The following is a 22961-nucleotide window of genomic DNA, read 5'->3' on the forward strand; positions in this document are numbered from 1 at the left end:
GGAGTTAGTTTTCTTGGAACTTTCTTCTATTTGTTGAATCAACTTTTTTTGGGCTTGTTGTTTGGTTCCTCTTATAATTTTCTGAGTTATTTTCCTTTGTTTGGTGAATTCGTGGTTAGATTCTTCAGTTTTCCTGGTTTTGTGGTTGATCCAAGCCTGGTGTCAGTCTTTGAATGCTTTGTCACATTCTTCATTCCACCATTGGTGTTTTTTCTTGGGTTTATAGGGGCTAGTTCTTCAGCTATTTCTTTCAGTTGGGATGTCAATTCTTTTAAATTATTAGTTAATTTGATTTTTTTATTTGTTTCTTCAAAGATGGCATTGTTTATTAATTTATGTGGATCATAAGCTCTTTTGTTTTTAGGTTGGGATTTTTTCTTTTTATGTGGGGTGAATTTTATTTTAACTTTAATTAAGTAATGGTCCGATCCAGCATCTGTTGCTCTCAAGACTTTAACATTATAAATCTCCTTGTGATAATTCTGGTGCATATAAACATGATCGAGTTGCCATTCCCCTTTTTTCCAATTCGGGTGTTTCCAAGTCTTCAATTTGTTTGGTTTTCTCATAAAATAGGTGGATTTTGAGATCATATTATGGTTTCTGCAAAATTCGACAGGTTCTTGGCCATTCTTGTTAGTTTTCTTCTAGGCAGGCCATTTTCCGATAATATCACGATATCTTCGTTGTTTATCAAGTTGGGCATTGAAGTCCCCTATTACAATCTTGGTGTGGGTCTTATTTCTGTTGTTTGCAGTTTGGTCAAGAAGTTCCCAGAATTTGTCCATCTTTTCTCTATCTTTTTTAAGGTTGTTTTTGTCATTGGTGACAGCATGGACATTTATTATGGTGTAGTATTTATTGGCTGATTTTAGGATTAAGGTTGAAATCCTGGGGGAGTAAGACTTAAATTCTACGACTGAGTCAATTATTTTAAGAATGATTGCAAATTCTGTTCCGAACTGTGGGCATTTCTTCATCACACGTTTCCCGGGGATTCCTTTGTAAATTCTGTAACCCTGTGATTCAAACGGCTCTTGATTGGTGTTTCTTATTTCTTGAAGTCCTGCGATTAGGATTTTTTTGTTTGTCCATTATGTCTGTTAGAGTTTTTAGTTTGCCGCGTTGAGTTAGAGAATTAATGTTGCGAGTGGCAATGTAGTTTATTTTCTTGTGTTTTATCCTCAATTTTGAAGTTGTTTGTTTTTGGGTGTTTCCAAACGCTCCGATTCGTTGTTATCTTTTAAACAGCTGCCCACCGGATCCGAGTAGAGCCTTCTCTGGTATTTACCAGACGGTGGATTTTTTTCTTAAAAGACCTTCCATATTTGACTTTCAAAGGCAGTTAGCCTTGGGTGGGAATAAATTCCCGAGTTACAACTCTGGATGTGATCCAGAGAGGTGATTCCGATTTAGTTCACCAGTAATCAACAACTTTCTAATTGGCTATCCAGACAAACCAATCTGGAGGCGAAAACTGATTTTCTTAATTGAGATTTTAAGTATGGAGAAAAGTTTAAAATCGGTTCCGGAATCATTTCTTCCATATTATATATATATATAATTTTTTAAAAATTCTTTTAATGAAAGTTTGAAGTGTTATAATATGTGCCTAAAATATATGTCCGGTGATTTTGGAAAGAACTCATGGTCCCATGATAAATCATATAGCTAATAAAATATTTTTTTGTGCTTTTTTTACTATTTAATTTTAAAAGATTTTGTATTTAAATTATCTAGGTAGATCTTATTGACGTAAACATATCTCCAAGCATATACTGTGAATATTTATAATTTTTTTCTTATTTGTTTTGTTAGTAGTTAGGTCAGGTCGTGGGTTGAGAAGTTGTCGTATGGCACTGACATCTCGCCAGCATTTCAGTTTAAGCCAAAGTGATGATGATGATGATGATGATGATAGAATATTTTCACCACGTAGTTCATCGAAGAGGTTAGCAACAGATGTTTTTGTTTTGAATGCGTTCCTACCTTTTCTGCAATTCATTTTTTTTTGTTTTATTAAATTTCTTTGGTTTTGTTTATATAATTTGAAAAATTTTATTTTTCATTTAATTTTGTAGACAAAAAAATTATTGTGAAAATTATCATTAAGAATGGATACATTATTTTTTAATCTTGAATTGCTTGTTTTAGAAGTTTTATGATCATTAAATTTTTGATTGTGTACTGATTATGAGTATGAATTAAATTACTTTATTTTATCGGTATTATAGTTGTGAATTAATTATATTTAATTATTATTTTTTTTTTTTCTACAGACTAAAACATAGAATGGGAAAGAGAAGGATCCATCCTAATCCTATGTCTGTTGTAAATCAGTCTGTTAAAGAAGATAATACTCCTCGTCGACATCATTATCTTCGACGTAGGCAGATGAATGGCATTATTGATAAGGCAGAGGAAGAGCAAAGGGATCATGAACTTGCTGTTGATGGTAAAATTTTTTAAGTTGTGATATTGATAGTGGTTTTGCTGGTTCATTTCTTGGTTCTGTCATTTGTAGAATTGCATTTTTAATTATAAAATATGCTCACTGGTTTTATCTGCAGTTGTTTTTTATTTTCTTTTTTTTTTTTTTAGTGGTTTTGTAAATACTGGACACAGAAGTTATCAGCAATTTTTATTTTTAATTATTAATCCATTAATTGTGATGTGCTAATCCTTATTTTTCAGACAGTGAAATGTTGTATTTTTATTTGAGTTAACATTGAAAATAAAATCACTTGACAAGTCATGTCTTGTATTTATATAAATGTATATATATAATTTTAGAGCAGGTAATTTTGAAAAAGCACTTTGTTAGCTAATAACTTATCCAGTATCATTATTAAGTGTTTAAATTTTTTTTTTATTAAATCCCATAATATACGTGTTTTTTTAATCGTGTCATAGTGTTTATAAATATATATATATATATATATATATATATTTATTTTACTGAAATTAATCTCTTTATTCAAGATTTATGTTATTTCTTTGTACTGTTAAATTATATTTTAAAATATATTAATATAAACCACCAAGTACAGAATATTGAGGTAAGATATCTTACCTTAATTTTACTATGAAAGTACTTTTGTGGATCCCGCATCATTAGTCATGATGATGCGTGATACGGGATTTTGCATACGCTCTAAAATTTTACATACAGGTTTGCTCCTGATGACAACACATTTTAGCAGCATTTCGAAGTAGCTAAGATGCTAATTTGTTAAGTGAAAATAATGCCCCTTGAACTTATAAAACCTCATTTACATGTATACTTTCTTAGTGAAGGATAACCTAGCCTGTTTAAGTAAGTTTGAATCTAAAATTTGTGACTTAAGTGTTGTGAAAATTTACTACTTTTTTAACTGAATCTGAATTTTTGGACGAAAATTGCAAATATTTTGAAAACAGTCAGTCCTAGTGCTCTGAAAAATTTATTCGACCCCCCCAGAAGATAACCCTATCTGCTCCTAGTGGTACCCGTTGGGTAATAATATCTTCAAGTGCCCCAGGGCACAGTTTGGAAATTGCAGAGGGGGAGGGGGTGTGGTGAGGTGTCACCATAATATCTCAGCAATCACTTGCCTGATTTTCATGATTCAAATGGTGTATGTATCAGCAAATCAAGCGCTAACTGTTTAATGCATTGGGTACACCCTTGATTGACCGGATCTTGGTTATTTGGAAATTAAATTTTTTAGTCATATGTTTTGATTGCACTCACCCACTGTAAAACATACTGATCCGATCTTTTGCTAAATATGCTCAAACCTGTGCGCTAGTGCAGCTATAAAGTATAAACTTATGAAGACTAAAAAGTAGGAAATAAAAAAAATATATAAACAAATCTTTAAAAGACCATTCTTAAATTAAATGCACTAAAAGGTAAAAGTAATTTTAGGGCAGTATATCAGAAGGGATTTGATGACAAGCTTTGATGGTGATATGTAAGATTATGTGAAAGTCATAGCTTTAAATTAAAAATTTGATATTTTTGCCAGTTTTTCATATGTGTGATGAATGGCCTAAAGAGTGGGGCGTGTGCACCCCATACCTCCCAGAAGAAAGGGTGAAGAGCGCAATATAAATGGTAGACATTAATCAATCTTGTGTTTGGGTTGGATATTTTATTCAGTTATAAAACTATAAATAAATATATATAGGGTTAAACACTAATCAGTAACAGCCGATTAGTCTGCCTATTATAGCATAACATATCTATTTCATTATTTAATATAGAAATAAATTATTAATTTAATAATATATAAACCCAGGATTAAATAAGTAACTAATAAATACAAGAGTGAATTTGTTCATTGATTGGAATAAATAATAGTCTTACCATATACATACTGTCTGTAATCGAGTAGTATTATAAACTTGTGCTTGTTAGGTAGCAAGATATACAGCTATGATGTTCATCAGATCTGTGCCAATTCGGCTTGGACAAGCTATATAAGCATTGCATAATTGCTCACTCTTAATCTATGTTTGTGAGTTTTGTATATCAAGTTAATGTTTAAAATTTTGATGTTAACCCCCAAATGTTGCAAAAGCGTATGTGATTTTTTAGCTGGAACTGTTTATCAGATCTTTGGGTTGTGTGTGGCACATGTAGTCATGTAGTCTTCCATAATCCAGTATTTAATAATTCTTCAGCCAGTACTTTTGTTTTAACTGTGTATTTATTTTATTCTATATGTAACAGTATCATATTGATGTTTGTTGATATTTAATTTGTGGTCCCCAATTTTACTGAGGTATATTTATTTATATAGGTTTTCCCATGATTTTATTTGTAATAGTAATGATTACTTTGATGAATTCTAAAACAATCAGTTTGTTTATAAATGGGAAAACTCTTACTGATTCAGCTATTATAAATTATTCCATTTTTCAGACAGCTAGAAGTTAAAATATGGCATAATTATTCTTAGTGCGGTCTTTGGGAAATACAAGCAAAGGTTATTTATATTAACTAGTGATAATGAATTAAAGGGGATGCTGAGACAAGAAGACCCAGAAATTTGAAGCTTGGCTGAGATGCTCTTTTAGAATTTACTTAAGCTATTACAATTAAGTGATTTTTTTTAACATAACATCTGGTGGGAGGAGGGGACTAAAAGGGACCTTAATTGATGACTGAACTAACAAGAAACCTCTCACTTGTAGATAATTTATTCTGCCATTTCCTGAATGTAATTTGGAAGGAAATTGGCATTGAAGGAAGTGTAAAAAAAAGGAAAAATTATTTTATTTAATAATTTTTCAGAAGTTATATTAAAGTGGAATTGAAAAGGGACCCTTTTTTATTTCTTCCAAGTCTAAAAAGCTGAAAACTTGAAACATTCACTAATAAATATTGTGATACTCCACGTCAGGGGGTGGGGTCTGGTATGAGGTTGATGACCTTATCCTGTAAAAAAAAATTAGCTATTACAGAAACTAATTATGAATAAATATTTAATTTAAATGTGTGTGTGTGTGTGTGTGTGTGTGTGTGTGCGTGTGTGTGTGTGTGTGCGTGCGCGCGTGTGTGTGTGTGTGTGAGCATTTAAGGGTATTTGTGGGGCACATAGGATACTTTGTAAAGTAATGAAATTGTTTTAAGAATATTGTCTGCCAATGAAATAAAGGAAAATCACAACAAAAATATGTTTGATAACAGTGCTTTATTTCTTGTTTTCTTTAAGATTTTGCCCAAATCTTTTAGCATGGAAAGCTAATGAATGAGGTAATTCTAATTTTGCTGTAATACTTGTAAGAATGTTATAAAGACTAGGTTATTTAATAGATTTAAAAAATTGTTCTGTTTTATATGAATAATTTTATTTCTCACCTGTAATACTAGATTTGTAACCTCTTTTTAACCTTTTTATTGTATTTATGTTAATATTAAAAAACTTAAATTATTTCACTAAGTCGTTAGTCATACCATTATTATATTATCTCAATAAAATTGCAAGGTTTTTGCCATTTGTAATTTTTTATTGAAAAACATGTGAAGTGAAAAACATGAAAAACAAGTGTGAATTTAAATAGATTTGGTTTATCCCTGGTTGTGCTGCATTGCTTGCATTTAGGACAAAAGATATATCCTTAAATTGTTCAAAGAAATAAAAGGTTATTACATTTCAGAGAGGTGGAATGTAAAATTTTGTTTTTTACTAAGATTGTACTACTAAATATCTAATAAATGATAATCATTGGAGGGGGGGGTCATCAAGAGTCAAGAAAACTTGCCTTTAAAAGTGATGATAATAGTAAATGTATTCTGTGTCGATTTACTTTGTACAATATGGGACAGTTATCGGCTATGCAAGCCTGTTGTAATACTAAAAAAAATTACACTGTGTTATTAGAAATAGTTGACTGGGATGGTTGTGAAAGTTTTTTTATTGGAGTAAATCATTTGAGTTTTTATATTATTCTCTATTTCTTTTGTTGCATGCTAATCATTAAACTTTTAGTTAAATGAAGTCTGTTATAGTAAGTATAATTATTATATTCTGGGTCCTCAGGTGTCTGTTTTATAAATTCCAGTCTTTGTATTTTTATTTAGTGTACCATCTACAAATTTTATATCACCAAATTATATAAATCCATTTATTGTAATTTTGTAGCCAACCCACCTATTTCATCTTTTTTATAAGATTCCAGCATAGATCTCTTTTGTATTCATCTTAACATCTTTTCATTTTGTAACTTAATTAACCTACTTAATTTTCAACTTGTTCTGTAACTGAATTTCAAATACCTCATTCATTTCTTTCTGTTTTTCTTATTGTTATGTTTTATTACCATAAAGTGGTATCACTTAAATTTTTATGAAAGTGTTTTTAATCCGTCAAACTATACAGATTCTAGCAAATTTCTTATTTTTTTAAAACCTCTGGTTGTTGGTGTCGATTTGCTTTAATTCTCTAAGTTCATTCATTCTTTAACATTTTTTTAACCACCTTAGTAGCAAAAAACTGCATTCTTGCTATATCGTGTTTTACCTTAATATTTACTTTAACATTATCTGCTCTTCTGTCACATTTCATTACCTTTGTAGTGTTATTTTATTTACAAATTTTTGTGACCTAGCAATAAAGCCATTTAATATTTCTTCTGGTTCATTATTAGTCAAAAGAAATTGTAATCAATAAAACTTAATTTTTATTTTCTCCTTTGATAATTATTGCTCCATTTTCAAATGTTTCTTTTAATTCATATATTGCTTGTTGTGTATACAAGTTGAAAAGCAACAGGAACAATCTACATCCTTGTCTCATTCCTTTCTGAATTAAAGCTTTCCTTTCATCCGTTAATCTTATCACTGCTACCTAATTCTTATATTCTTAAACGACATACATCTGTATGTCGTTTCCCTAAACTGTCCAATTTTTTTACAATTTAAAAATTTTTTCAATTCTAAATTATTACCTTCTCCACATCTAAAATGCCAAGCAGGCAAATATTATTTTTCAACCTGGTGTATAAAAGTAATCTAGAACCAGAATGTGTTCTGTTGTAGCTATGATATCTCTGAAACCAAAATGGTCTTCATATAATACACCTTTTCTGTTTTAAGATATCTATTTATTTTATTTCTAAAGAGTCCTCTGTAGTTTCATTTCTTAAAAAGTAGGTGATATAGTTGCATTAAAATGCTTGTCTGATTGTACAACTGAGAAATAATTTATTGAAAAATTCTTGTGATATTTTAAATCGCCTACTGCACAACCTTCCACGACAGTTTCAAGAGATTTTATGTCTTAAAAATGTTGGAATCCTTGGGTAGCATGTGACTTATAAATATTTATGGATTGAAAGAAGTTATCAAGCACTTAAATAGAATTGTGTCAAAAGAATAGGTTATGTTTTGAAGTGTTGATTTCAGTTATAAATTCTTCAATTTTGGCACTGATAGTGATAACAAATAGTTTTCTTGTTTTGATCCTCAATTCGTAGATTGGTTGGCTGCTGTTTCCCATTTGGATTATTTTACGGCTTTTCACTTTGGTATCTAGTTTCAGTAAAATGTTTTTTCTATAATAACTTTGCATTACAATTTTTTAAAATCGAGTAATTTTTATTTTTGTATAACTGGTGATTTATTTTGCAAATTATTAAAAAATGAAAACTTACTAGTTTTACGTTATACTTGTTTGTCTGTGTAATATTATGCTGCTTCTCATCATTACAGTCCTATTAGATTTATGGATGAAAAATAAATTATTAACTATAGGTAGAGATATTATTGTCAATAAATATTAACTATTACATAATAAAATTAACACAATCTATTCACAATCTGAGAAATATAACTTTCAGCATAGATTTACCCATAACTGCAGTTGGCAGTTTGGTTTTCCAGTTCTTCAGTATCTGTTACAGATCTTGCTATATTTATCAGTAACTCTTCCTACACCAGGTTGCTTGGTTAATCAGAGTCTTTGTTGTATTTACATTACCATGCGTGCACTTTAGATAATTCTTTAAACATTTTTTGTAATTTGTTATTTTTGAATTATGATCTGTGATATTTCTAGACATTAAATTTTAGAATAGCAGAGTTTAGTTTATGCTATCTAGATTGCATATCATAAGCGATGGGATTGGTCTAGTGGTTAAACTCGTCATCACAAATCAGTTGATTTTGAAATCAAGAGTTCTAAAGTTTAAATCCTAGTAAAGGCAAGCTACTTTTATATGGATTTGAATACTAATTGTAGATATCAGTGTTCTTTGGTGGTTGGGTTTCAATTAACCACATATCTCAGGAATGGTTGACCTGAGACTGTACAAGACTACACTTTATTTACATTCAAACATATCATCTTCACTCATCCTTTGAAGTAATACTTTACAATGGTTCTGGAGGCTAAATAGAAAAAGAGAGATTGTGTATCATACTTCAAGAATTTTATTATTACTGAACTATCAGTTTTTAATAGTAGGAAATTGTGTCACCTTTGGCGAAGAAAGATGAAAGTGTCCTAAAACAAGTAAATATAAATATTAAATTATGTGATCACTGTATGGTCACAGTTAAGAATTTTTTTTTTATGAGGTTGTGAGATTATTCTCAAATATAGTTTATGAACAATATTTCAGTTTTATTTCTTTAAAAGGTGAATGAGTTATCTCCTAAGCAGGTAAAGTGCTAATAAACTGATCTGTTAACAAATTATAATCAAGGCAGGTGATTTTATTCCTGAGAAGTATTGAGTTTGTAACATTAACAAAGTATAGAGGTTGGCTTATACAGAAGAAGGTTTATGATGATATTTATATTCAACCACTTTTAACTAATTTGGTTACAATAAAATTGGTAACTGTGTCTGTCCAATAAGAAATCTGCCAAACACTTTATAGGAATCTTTTAAGATTATTTAAATTCATTTTTTTTTTTCAGTATTGCAGAACTTTTATTTCAGGTAATAAAAACCCACAATACAATAGAGCAGTATATTATTTTATTTCAGAAAAAAGGAGGTAGCAGAGATAATTTTATTTTATTAACAACACTAATCACAGAAACAGGATAGCAAAATAAGTTTTTATTTAGCTAATTTATTCATTATTCCAGGATTTTGGTTAAAGTATATCTTAATGCTTAATAGCTTATTTTTGAAATGAATTATTATCTACTTAACGATGTGTACTAATTTGGCGTTGCAGTTTTTGAATATGGCCGTATAAACTAGATATTATCAGTTAGCAAGCAGGCATATTAATTGAAGAATGTGTAAAGGAAATTATTGTGTGGTTGTTTGCATAACAAATGTGTACATATTATATATTAATATATTTTGTTATCTTAAACATGTGGTTTAGATACAGTTATATTAATATACTGATTTTTAATAAAAATATTTTTGTTCCGTAACTAAGTTATTAATTTTTATTTTAAACTTATAAATTTTTTACTTTCATATTTACAGTTTAATAAAGGAAAGGGTGGTAAAATGTACAAGATTGTTTAACCATTAATATAACAATTTCTGTATTGTTTTCATTGTAATGGATCATTTACATTATTCACAGCATTGTCAAAAGACAAATATCAGCTATTGCATTACGAAGTGGTGTTGGTGTGGGTGTAGAATTATTAGGATTATTCTTTAAATATCTTTATGTGGTATCAGTAGGGAAAAGCACTTGGTACTTCAGTCCAGTCTTTGTTAGGCATAGTAAATCTCAGACTAATATAAATATCAAGTGGTTCATGCTATGACACCATATTAGAACTGTAGCTTGTTACTCACTAGCACAATCTTTTATTTTTCTCTTTAAATTATGTTAAATATGTTGCTGTTAAAGAACTGTTTATAAATATTTGCTGAAAAAAAAGGTATTCTTTGGTAACTAATTAATTACAATATGTCATGCAGCAGCTTAATTATTTGACTATTAAAAAAGAATTAGATTTTAAATTACATATTGAATGTTAAAATCTGTTAGTCAAAATCAGATATTACAATATTTTTTAAATTAGTTAATCTTACTTGTGATAGATTATATATATATTCCATGAAACTATGCAACTTACGCATTTTACACTGTAATATTGGACCTCTAATCTAACAGTCTTTAATGAAGGCATTTTTATCAATGAATTGATAAGTATTCATATTATTAAACAAAAAGAATCAAGACCAAAACCACTTGCTTCAGACTCGCAAGAAAGAAATACAACATGAACATTTTCAACACCAGAAACGGCACAGAGATTGGAACGTATGAAAAAGTACTGGGAGTGCCCCAAGGCATGAACTGTTCTTTCAAGAAATTTGGATAGTGGGATTGACTAAAGTGATCCTTTGTGGTCATAAAAGATGAAAAAAAAAATACTCTTACTTAAGCAAAAATGATAAATGCCATTAATCAGTCTGTTAAATTGGTCACTGTGTTATTACCTGCTCCATGAAAGTTTTATTTAAATGTTAATCTATGTGAATCAAGTTTTTATTTTGGATTGAATTGTATAATTTAATATTTTGTAATTAATTATTTTATTACTTTGATTATTCAGTTTTGTTTCAAAGTAAATTTAACTATTTATTTATTCTTTATCTCACACAATTTTTTATATTAGTGCGCCTCATATATAATTATATTATATTAAAGGCCTTAGTATGAAAATTTTGTGCAAATTTTTAGGATGTTTGTTTATATTTATTTTCACAATTAAAACTTGACACAAGAGAATAGTTATAAGAAAGTATGTGTGAAAAGTTGAACATCTTTTTAAGTTTGTGTTATTTTTCTTTGCAGTTCCTTGTTTCTTTCTGTAGTGTTTAGTGGTTTTTATGTGTAATTTTTATTGTTTTATAAGTGGTATACAAATAACCACCATTTGACAGCAATTTGTTATATTCCTATATTACTAAATAAACAATTTTATGATAAATTTGTTTGACTGTTTATTGTTTTTAAATAGGTATTCGTAGAAGTACAAGGCAGAGAAAACTAAGATATGAAAACTACAGTGATAGTTGGATTGTTGGTGCCCAAACTCTTGTCGGGTATCCTATGTATGGAAATTCTTATTCAAGTAAAGGAGGTAAAGAAAACAAGGAACAAATTTTATTTTGATATACTGTGATAAATGTTGCATGTAAAATTGATATCCAAGTGTGTTCTGTTATTTAAGAATTTACTAGAAATCTGTTGCTTTGTTGCTCTGTTCGTACTTTTACTGCTTCTTCTGATTTATAAAAAAATCACAGTAGGGCTGTTTGCAGTATGTAATGTTTAATGAACTATTTTTAATTCATTCTATTGTAAATTTCTTCATGATTATTTTTATCCTCATATATTTTTACACATTGTATTTTCTGGGTACACTTTAATGTTTGTTTTTTGTTAACCAAACCAAGGTGTTTAATTTTATTTACATTATTCATCTTACCTTCATGTTTTTGCTCTTGGTACAAACTGATTTTGATATCTATTGGAATAAACAAACGGACTTTATTTTGGAAAGTTGTAATGGTAGTTAAAATAGTTAGGAAATGAAAGCACTTTGTCAGAATTGGCAGGTCCAGTGTATTGTATCTTAACCATTATGGTAGGCTGTTGTCTACCATAATGGTTAAGAAGACTCTTTTGGTCTTTAGTATGATTTATATGTGTTTTTGACATTTTGTTTACACCTGTTTTTTATGGTTTTGAAACTGGGTGACATGGGTATACCGTATCCAATAATTATTTTTTAAACTAGGAAATTGTGCTATAAAAGTAAACATGCTTAAACAAGCATTTGGTGATCAGCTTTTGGTGCTATGCAGCTATATGACTGTTAAAAGTGGTTTCAAAATTTTTGTACATTAATAGTGGACGATGAATGTTAAAAGAATTCCTTTGCCCCCATTGGCAGCGTATGTTAATCTTTAAATTCCAAGAGACAGTACTTGACCTTTGGTGGATGACAGGCAACACTTATGCCATGGTGGAATATCCTGTTGGGTTTGTTGTTTGCAGGATATTATGTTTAAGTAAGAGCCATTTCAGCTTACAGCTAATTTATACTTGCAACTGATAATGCTTATGCAGCAAGTTTATTTGTAGCAATGTATTTGTTGGCAGCAATCTAATTGAAATTAGTATAAAAATAAATAGTCCCATAAAATGTATGTGTGGTTCAAGTAGTAATTAGTTTCCTTACATAGAAATATAAATTTGCTGCTTAGATCCACAGAGAAGTTTACCAACTAAATGTTATGTGTGGAGTTAAAATTTTAAAAATGGCATTGTTTGTTTTGAAAATGTAGGATAAATTTTCATGCTGAAGAACTTAAGGTTGCCCGTTTATGATCATAAAACCATTTATATTGGTTCATTGGTCTGAACATTTGCTGGTTCATTGGTAGGTATTTACAACAGAAATAAACAACCATTTCCTCACACCCTACACAGTCCATTTTCTGTTCCTTCCAGTCCCTAAAAATCTTCTGGGATGTTGCAGTTTTCTGTTTAACATTCATAGTTCTGCTTTAAATGTTACATAGCTTTCAATCATAGACTTCTATTATTGAGAGTCAGAAGCAGATCTGTCTTGATTTTTGGTGAGATGTCATGTCCATAATAACAAATGGATGTTTCTTGTAAAATGTTCATTACTAATTGTGGATTCATATCCTTCTTATCCTTACTTCTTCTTTTTCTTGTTTAGCCTCTGGGAATTACCGTTCAGATATTACTTAAGAGGATGAATGAGGTTGATATGTATGAGTGTAAATGAAGTGTAGTCTTGCACAGTCTCAGTTCGACCATTCCTGAGATGTGTGGTTAATTGAAACCCAATCATCAAAGAACACCAGCATCCATGATCTAGTATTCAAATCCGTGTAAAAATAACTGACTGTACTAGGACTTGAACGCTGGAACTCTCGATTCCTATCCTTACTGTCAGAAAGTAAATTTACTCTTGAACAGTGGTATTTCTTAACTTTCACCAAACTTCCCATGTGTATTTAAAACCATTACCTGAGCTCTAATAATCACTTATTGGGACTTTGTCATGTTAATTTCAAGATCACAGTTACATACTTTTCAGTTAACTTTAGTGCCTTGTGCACTATATCATTATTCAGGAAGTAAAACTTGATCATTGACAGACAGTAATGTATTATGCATTCTCCAAATTTTACCAATACTTTTACATTTTTGAGTTTACTTTTTCAAAATATCAATAATATAAAGCTTAATTTTTCAGAAATTTTAAAAAGTATGTGTGTTAAAGAACATTCTTGCCTCAAACCTTTGTTCACCATAAAAAAAAGTCTTTTAAATTATTCCCCTTCCTTAATTTTATATAATTTATAATTCTAGTTTTTTTTAGATTTTCTCATAAAGGTTTTCGTAAGAGCTTCTGAGATGATCATATTTAAAGGGACACTATCCTAGGCCTTTTTTGAATCTAAAATTAAAAATGATATTCCTTCTTTGCTGCAGTTTCTTTATTTAATAGACTTACACAGAAATTAAATCGTGTTCCTCCATTTCAAACATAATCTCAGCTCTTGCATTTAAATTGTGCCTGAACAGACTTTATTTTTTTCTGTTTAGCCTCCAGAAATCACTGTCAGGTATTTCTTCAAAGGATGAATGAGGGTGATATGTATGAGTGTAACTGAAGTCTTGTGTACAGTCTTGTGTACAGTGTAACTGTATGAGTGTCTTGTACAGTCTCAGGTCAACCATTTCTGAGATGTGTGGTTAATTGGAACCCAACTACCAAAGAACACCACATTGTAGTATTCAGATCTATATAAAAGTAACTGCCTTTACTAGGATTTGAACGTTGGAACTCTCGACTTCGAAATCACCTGATTTGCAAAGACGTATTGACCACTAGACCAACTCGGTGGGTTGTGCCTGAACAGTCGACCCTCTTATACTTTAATTCATATTTCTCTATAATTGTAACACAAGAATTTGATGATTTGTTTTATATTGAATACACCCAATCAAACATTACCCATTATCATTTGGAGTACACAGGCCTTCCTGAGTGCTTCACATTCAAAGTCATAATCTCCTGATTTAATACTCATAACTTTTCTTTCTAGTCTTCTGTTGCAACAGATTTCTTGCCTTTTTTTGCCTATCTTTATTAACAATACTAGACAAATGCACATAGTTTCCTTTTATTTAATTTCCTGTTCTCCTTTCTTTGTTTCACTCAAGATGATATCAGTTTTAAAGTCCAGTAAACAACTCTTGCTCCTTTGTGGATATCCCTTGAATATTCAAAAATTCAAATTCATAAAATCATTCTGTTTCTGTCCTAGTTGCTGTGTCCTTGCTGATGCTGAGGTTTTTGTGTAAATTTTTTTGCCGCTAAAGATTTTGTTTATAGAGAATGGGCTGCAAACCCATAACTTCAACTCCCAGTCTGGGGGTCTAGAAACCCGTCTGTTAAGACTTCATTACTTAGCCAAATGTCTGCGGTTTAAGATGAGAACCCACCTTTGGTTTAAGATGATGAGAACCAGGCTAGGACAAGGACTTATGGAAGTAGAATTTATGGGAGACCTGATTAACTATGTAAGTAGATGACTATCTTATTTGACAGTATCAGTGTCATTCAGTAGTAAACTAGCATTTACTGGAAGAACTTATTTGACATCTGTTCCTTACCAGGCCCTTTTACCAATCATAGGGTCTTTTGGCTTCAATGACTTTTTCAAGAGGTCCATGGGCTGCATTAATAATTTTTTTCTCATGATATTTGATCTTATCATTACCAGTGAAATAAGGAATACTTCAACAGTGTATTTCTACTGGGGTTATGCAAGGTTCTAAGGTTGTACTTTATTATAATCTTTATATAAGGTTTATATCTTTATTATAAGATGGTTTACAGTGCGGAGAAAACCACTATGATGTTTCTTAAAGGTCGTCTAGCTGCAACCAGTCACCCACAGGTTGTGATGTATGGCCTTTCGATTAGGTATGTTACCATTCAGAAGTATCTGGGTGTTATTCTTGATGAGAGGCTTCAACTCAAGGAGCACCTTCAGTTTGTTGCGAAGAAAGCCATTGATGCCTTCTTTGGTGTTTGTAGAGTAATCCATTCCAATTGAATTTTTATATCATGTGTATTCGTTACAAAGCGTCTGTTAGGCCATAATGTACGTTTACAATTCCAACATTATAGGGATATTCTTTTGTCTTAGCATCTTCTACTGTTAGCTGTTATCAATGGCTACAGAACAGTCTCAAGAGAGGCAGCTTCTATAATCGCCGGCATTAAACCCCTTGATATTCTAGCTGTGGAACGTAGCAAGTGGTACGTTTGCAAGAAGGGTATTCCTTCTGGGCATATGCGAGAAATTTAAGACCAAGGTTTTGACTCTTGGCAAGTTAGGTGGGATGATTCTTCTAATGGTCGATATATGCATGGTATCTTTCCAAATGTTAGGGAGCTGTGAGCAATTAGTTGGGTCTCTCCCAATAAGAATACAACTCAATTCCTTTCAGGACATGGTGCCTTTAGGAATAGTTTGGTTAGGTTTGGTTGACTCCGGCCTGTAGGGTCGATGATACTGTGGACTATGTCTTCTATGTTTGTCCCTGATACGAAGCTGAATGTACCAGAGTTGTTAGGGAACTTGAGAGAGTGGATTCCTACTTTGATCTGTGGGTCAACTGGAAGACTCATAGAGAATGGACAATTGTGACTGGCTTCCTTTGCTTCCTCGCCCTGAGCAGGATGGCCGAAGAGATTTAGAGTAGCACCCCAGGTGGCTAGGGACCGCCTGGGCAGTTGATTGGCCGAAGATAGGCATGCTGGCATCGAGCCATGGCTAGATAGAAATTGTGGTGATTATTTTGACTGTTTAGCTGTCGGCAGAATGGCGTCTGCACTGCTGAGGGCATGGGGTTACCATGCAGCCGAGAAGTGTAGCGGTATTTTGACAAGAGCAGTTTTGAATCAGCACACGACACTGTTGGCGGGATGGCATCTGCAGTACTGAGGGCATGGATCCCATGCAGCCGTGAGTTGTAGTGGCATCTCGACGATGGTTGAAAGCAAATAAATGTCATGCGGGACCCTGCGATGGAGCTGAGTGGGAGTAGGAGGTCTGTCCGCCTCTCCCTTGTAGACCAGACTGGAGTCTGTTAATTAACCTTAAGTCTGGGGTATGAACTGAAGTTAAGTTTACTAAGGGAATTAGGACTAAATTTTGTTGTTGCGAACAACATTTTTGGTGGTATATTGTTGTTAAATTTGCATCAAATTTTGAGACATTTACTATAAATTGGCCCAATAAAAGTAGAACTAGGTGCGGGGTTTGTGCTTCAACGAACTCTTGTTAGCTACTTCACAGGGCAATGATGTAGGATATTTAAGATGTCTGGACAAGGCCTGCAGTGAAGGCAAAAGCTAAGTTTTAAAAATCACCAGTGTAATTGTCTCGGTAGTCATTTACATCGGTGGCATCCTAATGAGGCCTGGCTTATTACTATGAGATAAAAAGTTAGAGTGCGAAAGACGACTTCTGTTAAAGCCCATCAGGGCTAGGAACGAGGGAGGGGTTTGGCGACTGGAAGCGTCACAAGGCGAGTGTCTTCCCCTACGGGTTATGCTTTGCACCAATAATCACTGACACTCTACAACTGGGTTTACTGGATTATATTGGTGTTCAAAACATGTTACAATGGTAGTGATATAATGGTTTTGGAAAAAAATGTTTTGTTTTTGAATAATTATGTATGTAAAAGTAAGGCTATGTCAGTGTTGTAAAAGTGTTATGTAATGTGTTTGGTGTAGTTTGTGAATGCTTGGAAGATGTATGTAAAAGTAAGGTTATGTCAGTGTTTTAAAAGTGTTATGTAATGTAATGTAATGTAATGTAGAGTGTTTGGTGTAGTTTGTGAATGCTTGGAAGAAAGACTGCAGTTGGTTTGGGCTCCTGGGGTCACTACTCTCTCTTACTCCCAGAAGTTTAGAGACACTGAGTGGTTTGTATTATGATGAATAACTGGTGTGGATTAAACATTTGTTTAAATTAAACATTTTTTTTTTTTTTTTGTCTTCAGTCATTTGACTGGTTTGATGCAGCTCTCCAAGATTCCCTATCTAGTGCTAGTCGTTTCATTTCAGTATACCCTCTACATCCTACATCCCTAACAATTTGTTTTACATATTCCAAACGTGGCCTGCCTACACAATTTTTCCCTTCTACCTGTCCTTCCAATATTAAAGCGACTATTCCAGGATGCCTTAGTATGTGGCCTATAAGTCTGTCTCTTCTTTTAACTATATTTTTCCAAATGCTTCTTTCTTCATCTATTTGCCGCAATTCCTCTTCATTTGTCACTTTATCCACTCATCTGATTTTTAACATTCTCCTATAGCACCACATTTCAAAAGCTTCTAATCTTTTCTTCTCAGATACTCAGATTGTCCAAGTTTCACTTCCATATAAAGCGACACTCCAAACATACACTTTCAAAAATCTTTTCCTGACATTTAGATTACTTTTTCTTTAAAATTTTAATTATGTTATGTGTTACTGATAACATGGGGTCAGATTGCGCATATGCACACACAATGTCGCATGTAGGTGTACTGTGATGTAGTCTTCAAGCCCTATCTGATATTATTTACTATAAATTCAGTAATTATGGGCATTTACTCATCAGTATATTTTTATTAACTACAAAACTTTCAGTTTCTATTGTGTTGCTAAACTTTAGGAACCCTTGATAAGAAAAGAGCCGATGAAGCTGCTAAGGAAACTTACACTCCACCAATTTTCAAGAATAATATTATTTGTTAAGTGTTATTATTTTCCAGTTATGCATGCCTTCAGAAACTGAGTCTGAAGGATAAAGTTGGGTGAATGGTTTAATGTTTACAATAAGCTATGGCATGTGAAAACTGCTATTAAGAGATCACTAGGACTAGACAGTCACTGTGAAAAAGTAGTTCTTTATTGTGTGGGTTCGCTATGGTATCTGATTATGTTCTAATAAGCAGGATGATCACATTCTCATTGATGCACATTATGTGGCATTTTGTCATAGGTTTAAACTTGCACACATAATTAGTGGTGTTTAAGATAATGATGTAGCTGAAATTTATGAACTTAAACCTGTCAGACTTCTGCCAAAAGTTTGACTTCTAGTTGATTTTTGATCACATTACGTTATCTGCCTATATAAGTTACTGATAAGTTTTATGTAACTCTTATTCTGATGTATTTATGTACATACATCTACGTGCATTCAAGTGCGTGTACATACATATATTTAAGTGTATTACTTCTTATTTGTTTTAAATGGTTTTATGGTTGTTTTCTTATAAAGAATTTATAAGAAAACAACCATAATTCTTTATTCTTTATTATATTCTTTATGAATATGGTTATACTTTATTTTATTTTTATGATTTAATGGGGTTTTTTATGTGTATATTTTAGATAATTATGAGTTTGCTATATGATGTTCTTAAAAAAATGATCTATACTTTTCCAACAGTTACGTTAAACATTTTATGAAACATTTTATAAAAATTGGATTGTTTGCAGTTCATTTCAAGTGCAAAATTTTATTGGTCATAAATTATGGGTAGTAATAACCCATGTAGTTGATTGTTCTTTAAAAATAGATAATAGGAGGTTAAAGGTCTGGTAGCTAAATGATAGGCTGTCCTTACTATCAACTTACCATTTCATCTTCTGTGTCTTCCTTTGCTCTTTAAAAGTTATTAAATGTCCACTTCAGGTAATTTCTCTGAAGCATTCAATTAGACTGTTTGGGTTTCACTTAATATACTTTTTTTTACTTTATTTAATAGTGTATCTTCAACATTACTGCAGTATTTTCTTGTTTTGTTTTGTTTTAGACAATAAAATGAGAGAGAATTGTTACGAGCATAAAATCTAATTTCGCTGTTACAATTTCTCTTTTGTGCTTACTCAGATTGGTACGGTATTACATTGAGTGTTATAATTTTACTCTTATTTGTTTATGTTAGGTGCCAGTTTAATTGGTATAATTGTACTGTGATTGTAAACATTTCTAATGAAGTTACGGACATGTTGCTTGTACTTTTTAATACTTAATGTAATTAAGAATTTAGAGGCTTGAGTCTGCCAAAGTGAGCCATACCTACATGATTCTACCTTAGTCTTGTAAATACTGCCTTAGGTACAGTATTATAGTATAACTGCGAAGTATTACTAGAGAAATGATTGTCAATTTTTATGTGATAATAGTGATAAATCATAAAATGAAATTACTTATTCTGGACTTAAAATTGTTTTCAATATTGTAAATTTTTATGTGTAATTAAGTTAACATTTCTTACTGTTCCTTGAAAGTATTCCAAGTTTGATTTAATCTACATTCGATCTAATCTAAAATCCCATATAACAGTAGGCGAGAAGTTGATTGTTTAGTACATAACAAAACCATGTGTGTGAGGTGTAGCTATTAAATAATGAGACTAATGCTGTAAAATATTTTACTTAGTTTATACATGTTTATATATATTTAGTTATTATCCCCTTCAAAATTATCCCCCTCCTGTATCCCTACAGTGCTCCATGTGAATTTTTCATTGTTTGAAACAGTGCTGGAAGTCTTTTCTTCTTTCATGATACATGCGGCTTTTTCTTCAAAGGTCTGACATTTTATTCCTTTTAATGCAGATTTGACCTTGGGGAACAGATAAGTCACATGGTGCCAGGTCAGGCGATTAACGCAGATGGTCTAAAAGTGGAGTGTTATACTTCGCCAGAAACGTCTTGACAGCAATGCAGTGGGAGTGTGTGTTGTTCTAATGAAGAATCCATAACTTGTTCTTTCACAATTGGGGTCATTTTTTCTTATTTTTTCACGGAGTTGAGCAAGGACCTCAAGATAGGTAATGTTGATTGATAGTTTGACCTTCTGGAACCCAGTGAAGGGGTACACAATCCCATGAATATTGAAAAAAACAATCATCATTGCTTTGAATTTTGATAGCTCATTTGAGCTCTTGGTGAAGTTGGGGCCTTCCAATGCACGGATTGACGCTTAGTTTCATAGGATCATTGGTGAAAAACCAAGATTGATTACATGTTATCACTCTTTCCAACAAGTTTGGGTCATTTTCAGTGGCATTCAAAGTGTCAGAACAAACATTTTCCCAAGCTTCTTTCTGTTTAATTGTGAGAATTATAGGCACAATTTTCGTACACACTTTTTGCGTGTTAAAATTATGTAAAATTTGTCATGCATTCTTTGTCAATTCCTACAGTTTCAGCAATTGCACAAATAGTTAACTGATGGTCAGATCGGATCAGATTACCAATTTTTTCAGTATTTTTATCCGTTTTTGATGTGGAAGGGCGACCCGGACGAACATCATCTTCAGCGTCTTCATCTCGGAAATGCTTAAACCACTCAAAAACTTGCACATGTGATAAACATTTATTGCCATATACTTTTTTTTTAATAAAAGATAAGTATCAGCAGCAATTTTTCTAAGTTTCATGTGAAATTTCACGACAATTCTTTGCTCTAATATAACATTTATTTTTTCTGCAAAACAAAAAAAACAGATGTTATCCAGATGAATGCCATGGCCAGACTAATATGTCTACAGAAACTGGAGTGTCAACAATTGAAAGAGAAGGTTTTACACTATTCAGCTGTCTGTCGTATGAATTTGGTGCATGTGGAGTTCTGTAGCAACATTAGTCTTGTTATTTAATAGCCACACCACATATATATAAATGTATTTTTGATATAGTTTCTGAAGATGAAATCATACAATAACAAGCCTGCAAAATTTGGATTGTATAATATTTTTTAATTTTTCATAATTGATTCCTATGATTTTTTAATGCTGAATCCGATAATAATCTTCATTTTTTCACATTGCATAAGGAGTTTTCACAAATTGCAAATTTCAAAGTTTGTAAAAAGTTGAAAAATGGCAAAAAATGTTATACTATAAAATAGATATAAAACATTTTTTTAAAAATATAATATATTCACTTTTTTCGGCTTAAACTTTGCATCCTGATAGTTAAACTGTTCAGTGGACTGAAGAAGAGGGCAGGGGGTGTTTTGGTTTGAAGATGAAGAGACGATGGAGAGCTTGGGCGACAGGTTGTGACAAGACATAACATGATGTAACATGTTTATTGGCAGCTATTGTGGCACTCATCCAATGTGTAACTATTAGCAGTGCTGTTTCAACCATCAGCATGCATAAATCAAGTTTTTTCCTGTTCTATGTGATCAGATGCGTTTTTGGCTGGAAAAAATATTTTTTAGCCATAAAGGCAAACTTTCCATTTTCAAAATGGTTTTAAGAGGCTTAAAAAAGTTTGCTGTTTTTTTTTGTTGTTTCATTTGAGGTGTGTTAATGGTGGAAAGGAAAAAATAAATATAACAGATTTTGTTTGACAAGTGTATACCATGAATTTCAGAGTCAAAATAGATCAGGACAAAACTTGGGCACCCTACTACGTTTGCTACACATGTGTTGGAGGACTTAGACAGTGTTCAAAGGGTAAACAAGAAGCGTTCAGATTTGGAGTTCGAGTGGTGTGACGAGAACCACAAAATCACACCAATGATTGATACATTAGTTCAACTGGAGTCCACAGTTTCAATTTGAAGAATAAAAAAAAGAATTGACTATCCAAATATGCCATCCACTTTACACCTGGTTCCTCATGGTTTAGAAAATTGACAATTCCATCAGAAAATTGACTTAAAATAGACGGTTCCACAAGTGAATTTAAATGAAGATAACATCCAGAAGTATGAAACGAGATAGTTGTGCATCAGAGCTTTATTCACAGTCTGAACTAAATGATTTGGTTCGAGACTTACATCTGACAAAAAAAAAATTTGAAATTGCTTGGTCTGAGGTTTAAAGAGAAGAACCTGCTAGCAGCTAGCACCTCACTTTCCTGGTTGAGGTACAGAGAAAGGGATTTTCTTCCATATTTTTTGAAAAGAGAATTAGACTTCTGTAAGTCAAAAGAACATTCAAGTCAGAAGAACATTCTGTATGCAAGTACCGATTGGAGACTGTTCATAGATTCATCCAAAAGAAGCCTCAGAGTTGATCTTCACAATGGGAATATATATCCATTAATAACCCATTTTAAATGGACATTACATTTAAAATGTAATGTCCATTACATTTAAATGGACATTACATTTAAAAGAGGGTTATGATAATTTGGAATTTGTTCTCAATAAAATTAATTTGACAATCTTAAGTGGATTACATGTGGCAATCTCAAAATTATATCGATGCTCGTAGAACAGCAAGGAAGATACACAAAGTTTCCTTGTTTATCACTCAAAAAAAAAACAAGAGATAGGAGAGACAGAGAAAATCATTGGATAAGCCTGAATCATTGGCCAAAAAGAGCTTCATTAGAACCTGGAACCATAAATGTGCTTTGAGAAGCTCTCACAGATCCAAATAAGGTTCT

The 22961-nt window shown here is 31.8% G+C and overlaps 1 protein-coding gene across 5 annotated transcripts in view; it reads left to right on the forward strand.

Moving 5' to 3' along the window:
- The window catches only part of LOC142321352 (ATPase family AAA domain-containing protein 2B-like), a 189627-nt gene that overhangs the window by 16238 nt on the left and 150428 nt on the right, over positions 1 to 22961 (forward strand). For 4 of the 5 annotated variants that reach the window (XR_012755606.1, XM_075359372.1, XM_075359383.1 and 1 more), the window contains exons 3-5: positions 1819 to 1951; positions 2280 to 2455; positions 11441 to 11563. Coding sequence is in view for 4 of the 5 variants with exons in the window: in XM_075359372.1 (XP_075215487.1) it covers positions 1819 to 1951; positions 2280 to 2455; positions 11441 to 11563 (432 nt within the window). In the remaining variant the exon portion in view is untranslated. The remainder of the gene's footprint in view (positions 1 to 1818; positions 1952 to 2279; positions 2456 to 11440; positions 11564 to 22961) is intronic. The other variant, XM_075359392.1, reaches the window with a different exon arrangement.

Source organism: Lycorma delicatula, chromosome 1 (assembly GCF_047948215.1).
Source record: "Lycorma delicatula isolate Av1 chromosome 1, ASM4794821v1, whole genome shotgun sequence".
NCBI classification, from domain to species: Eukaryota; Metazoa; Arthropoda; class Insecta; order Hemiptera; family Fulgoridae; genus Lycorma; species Lycorma delicatula.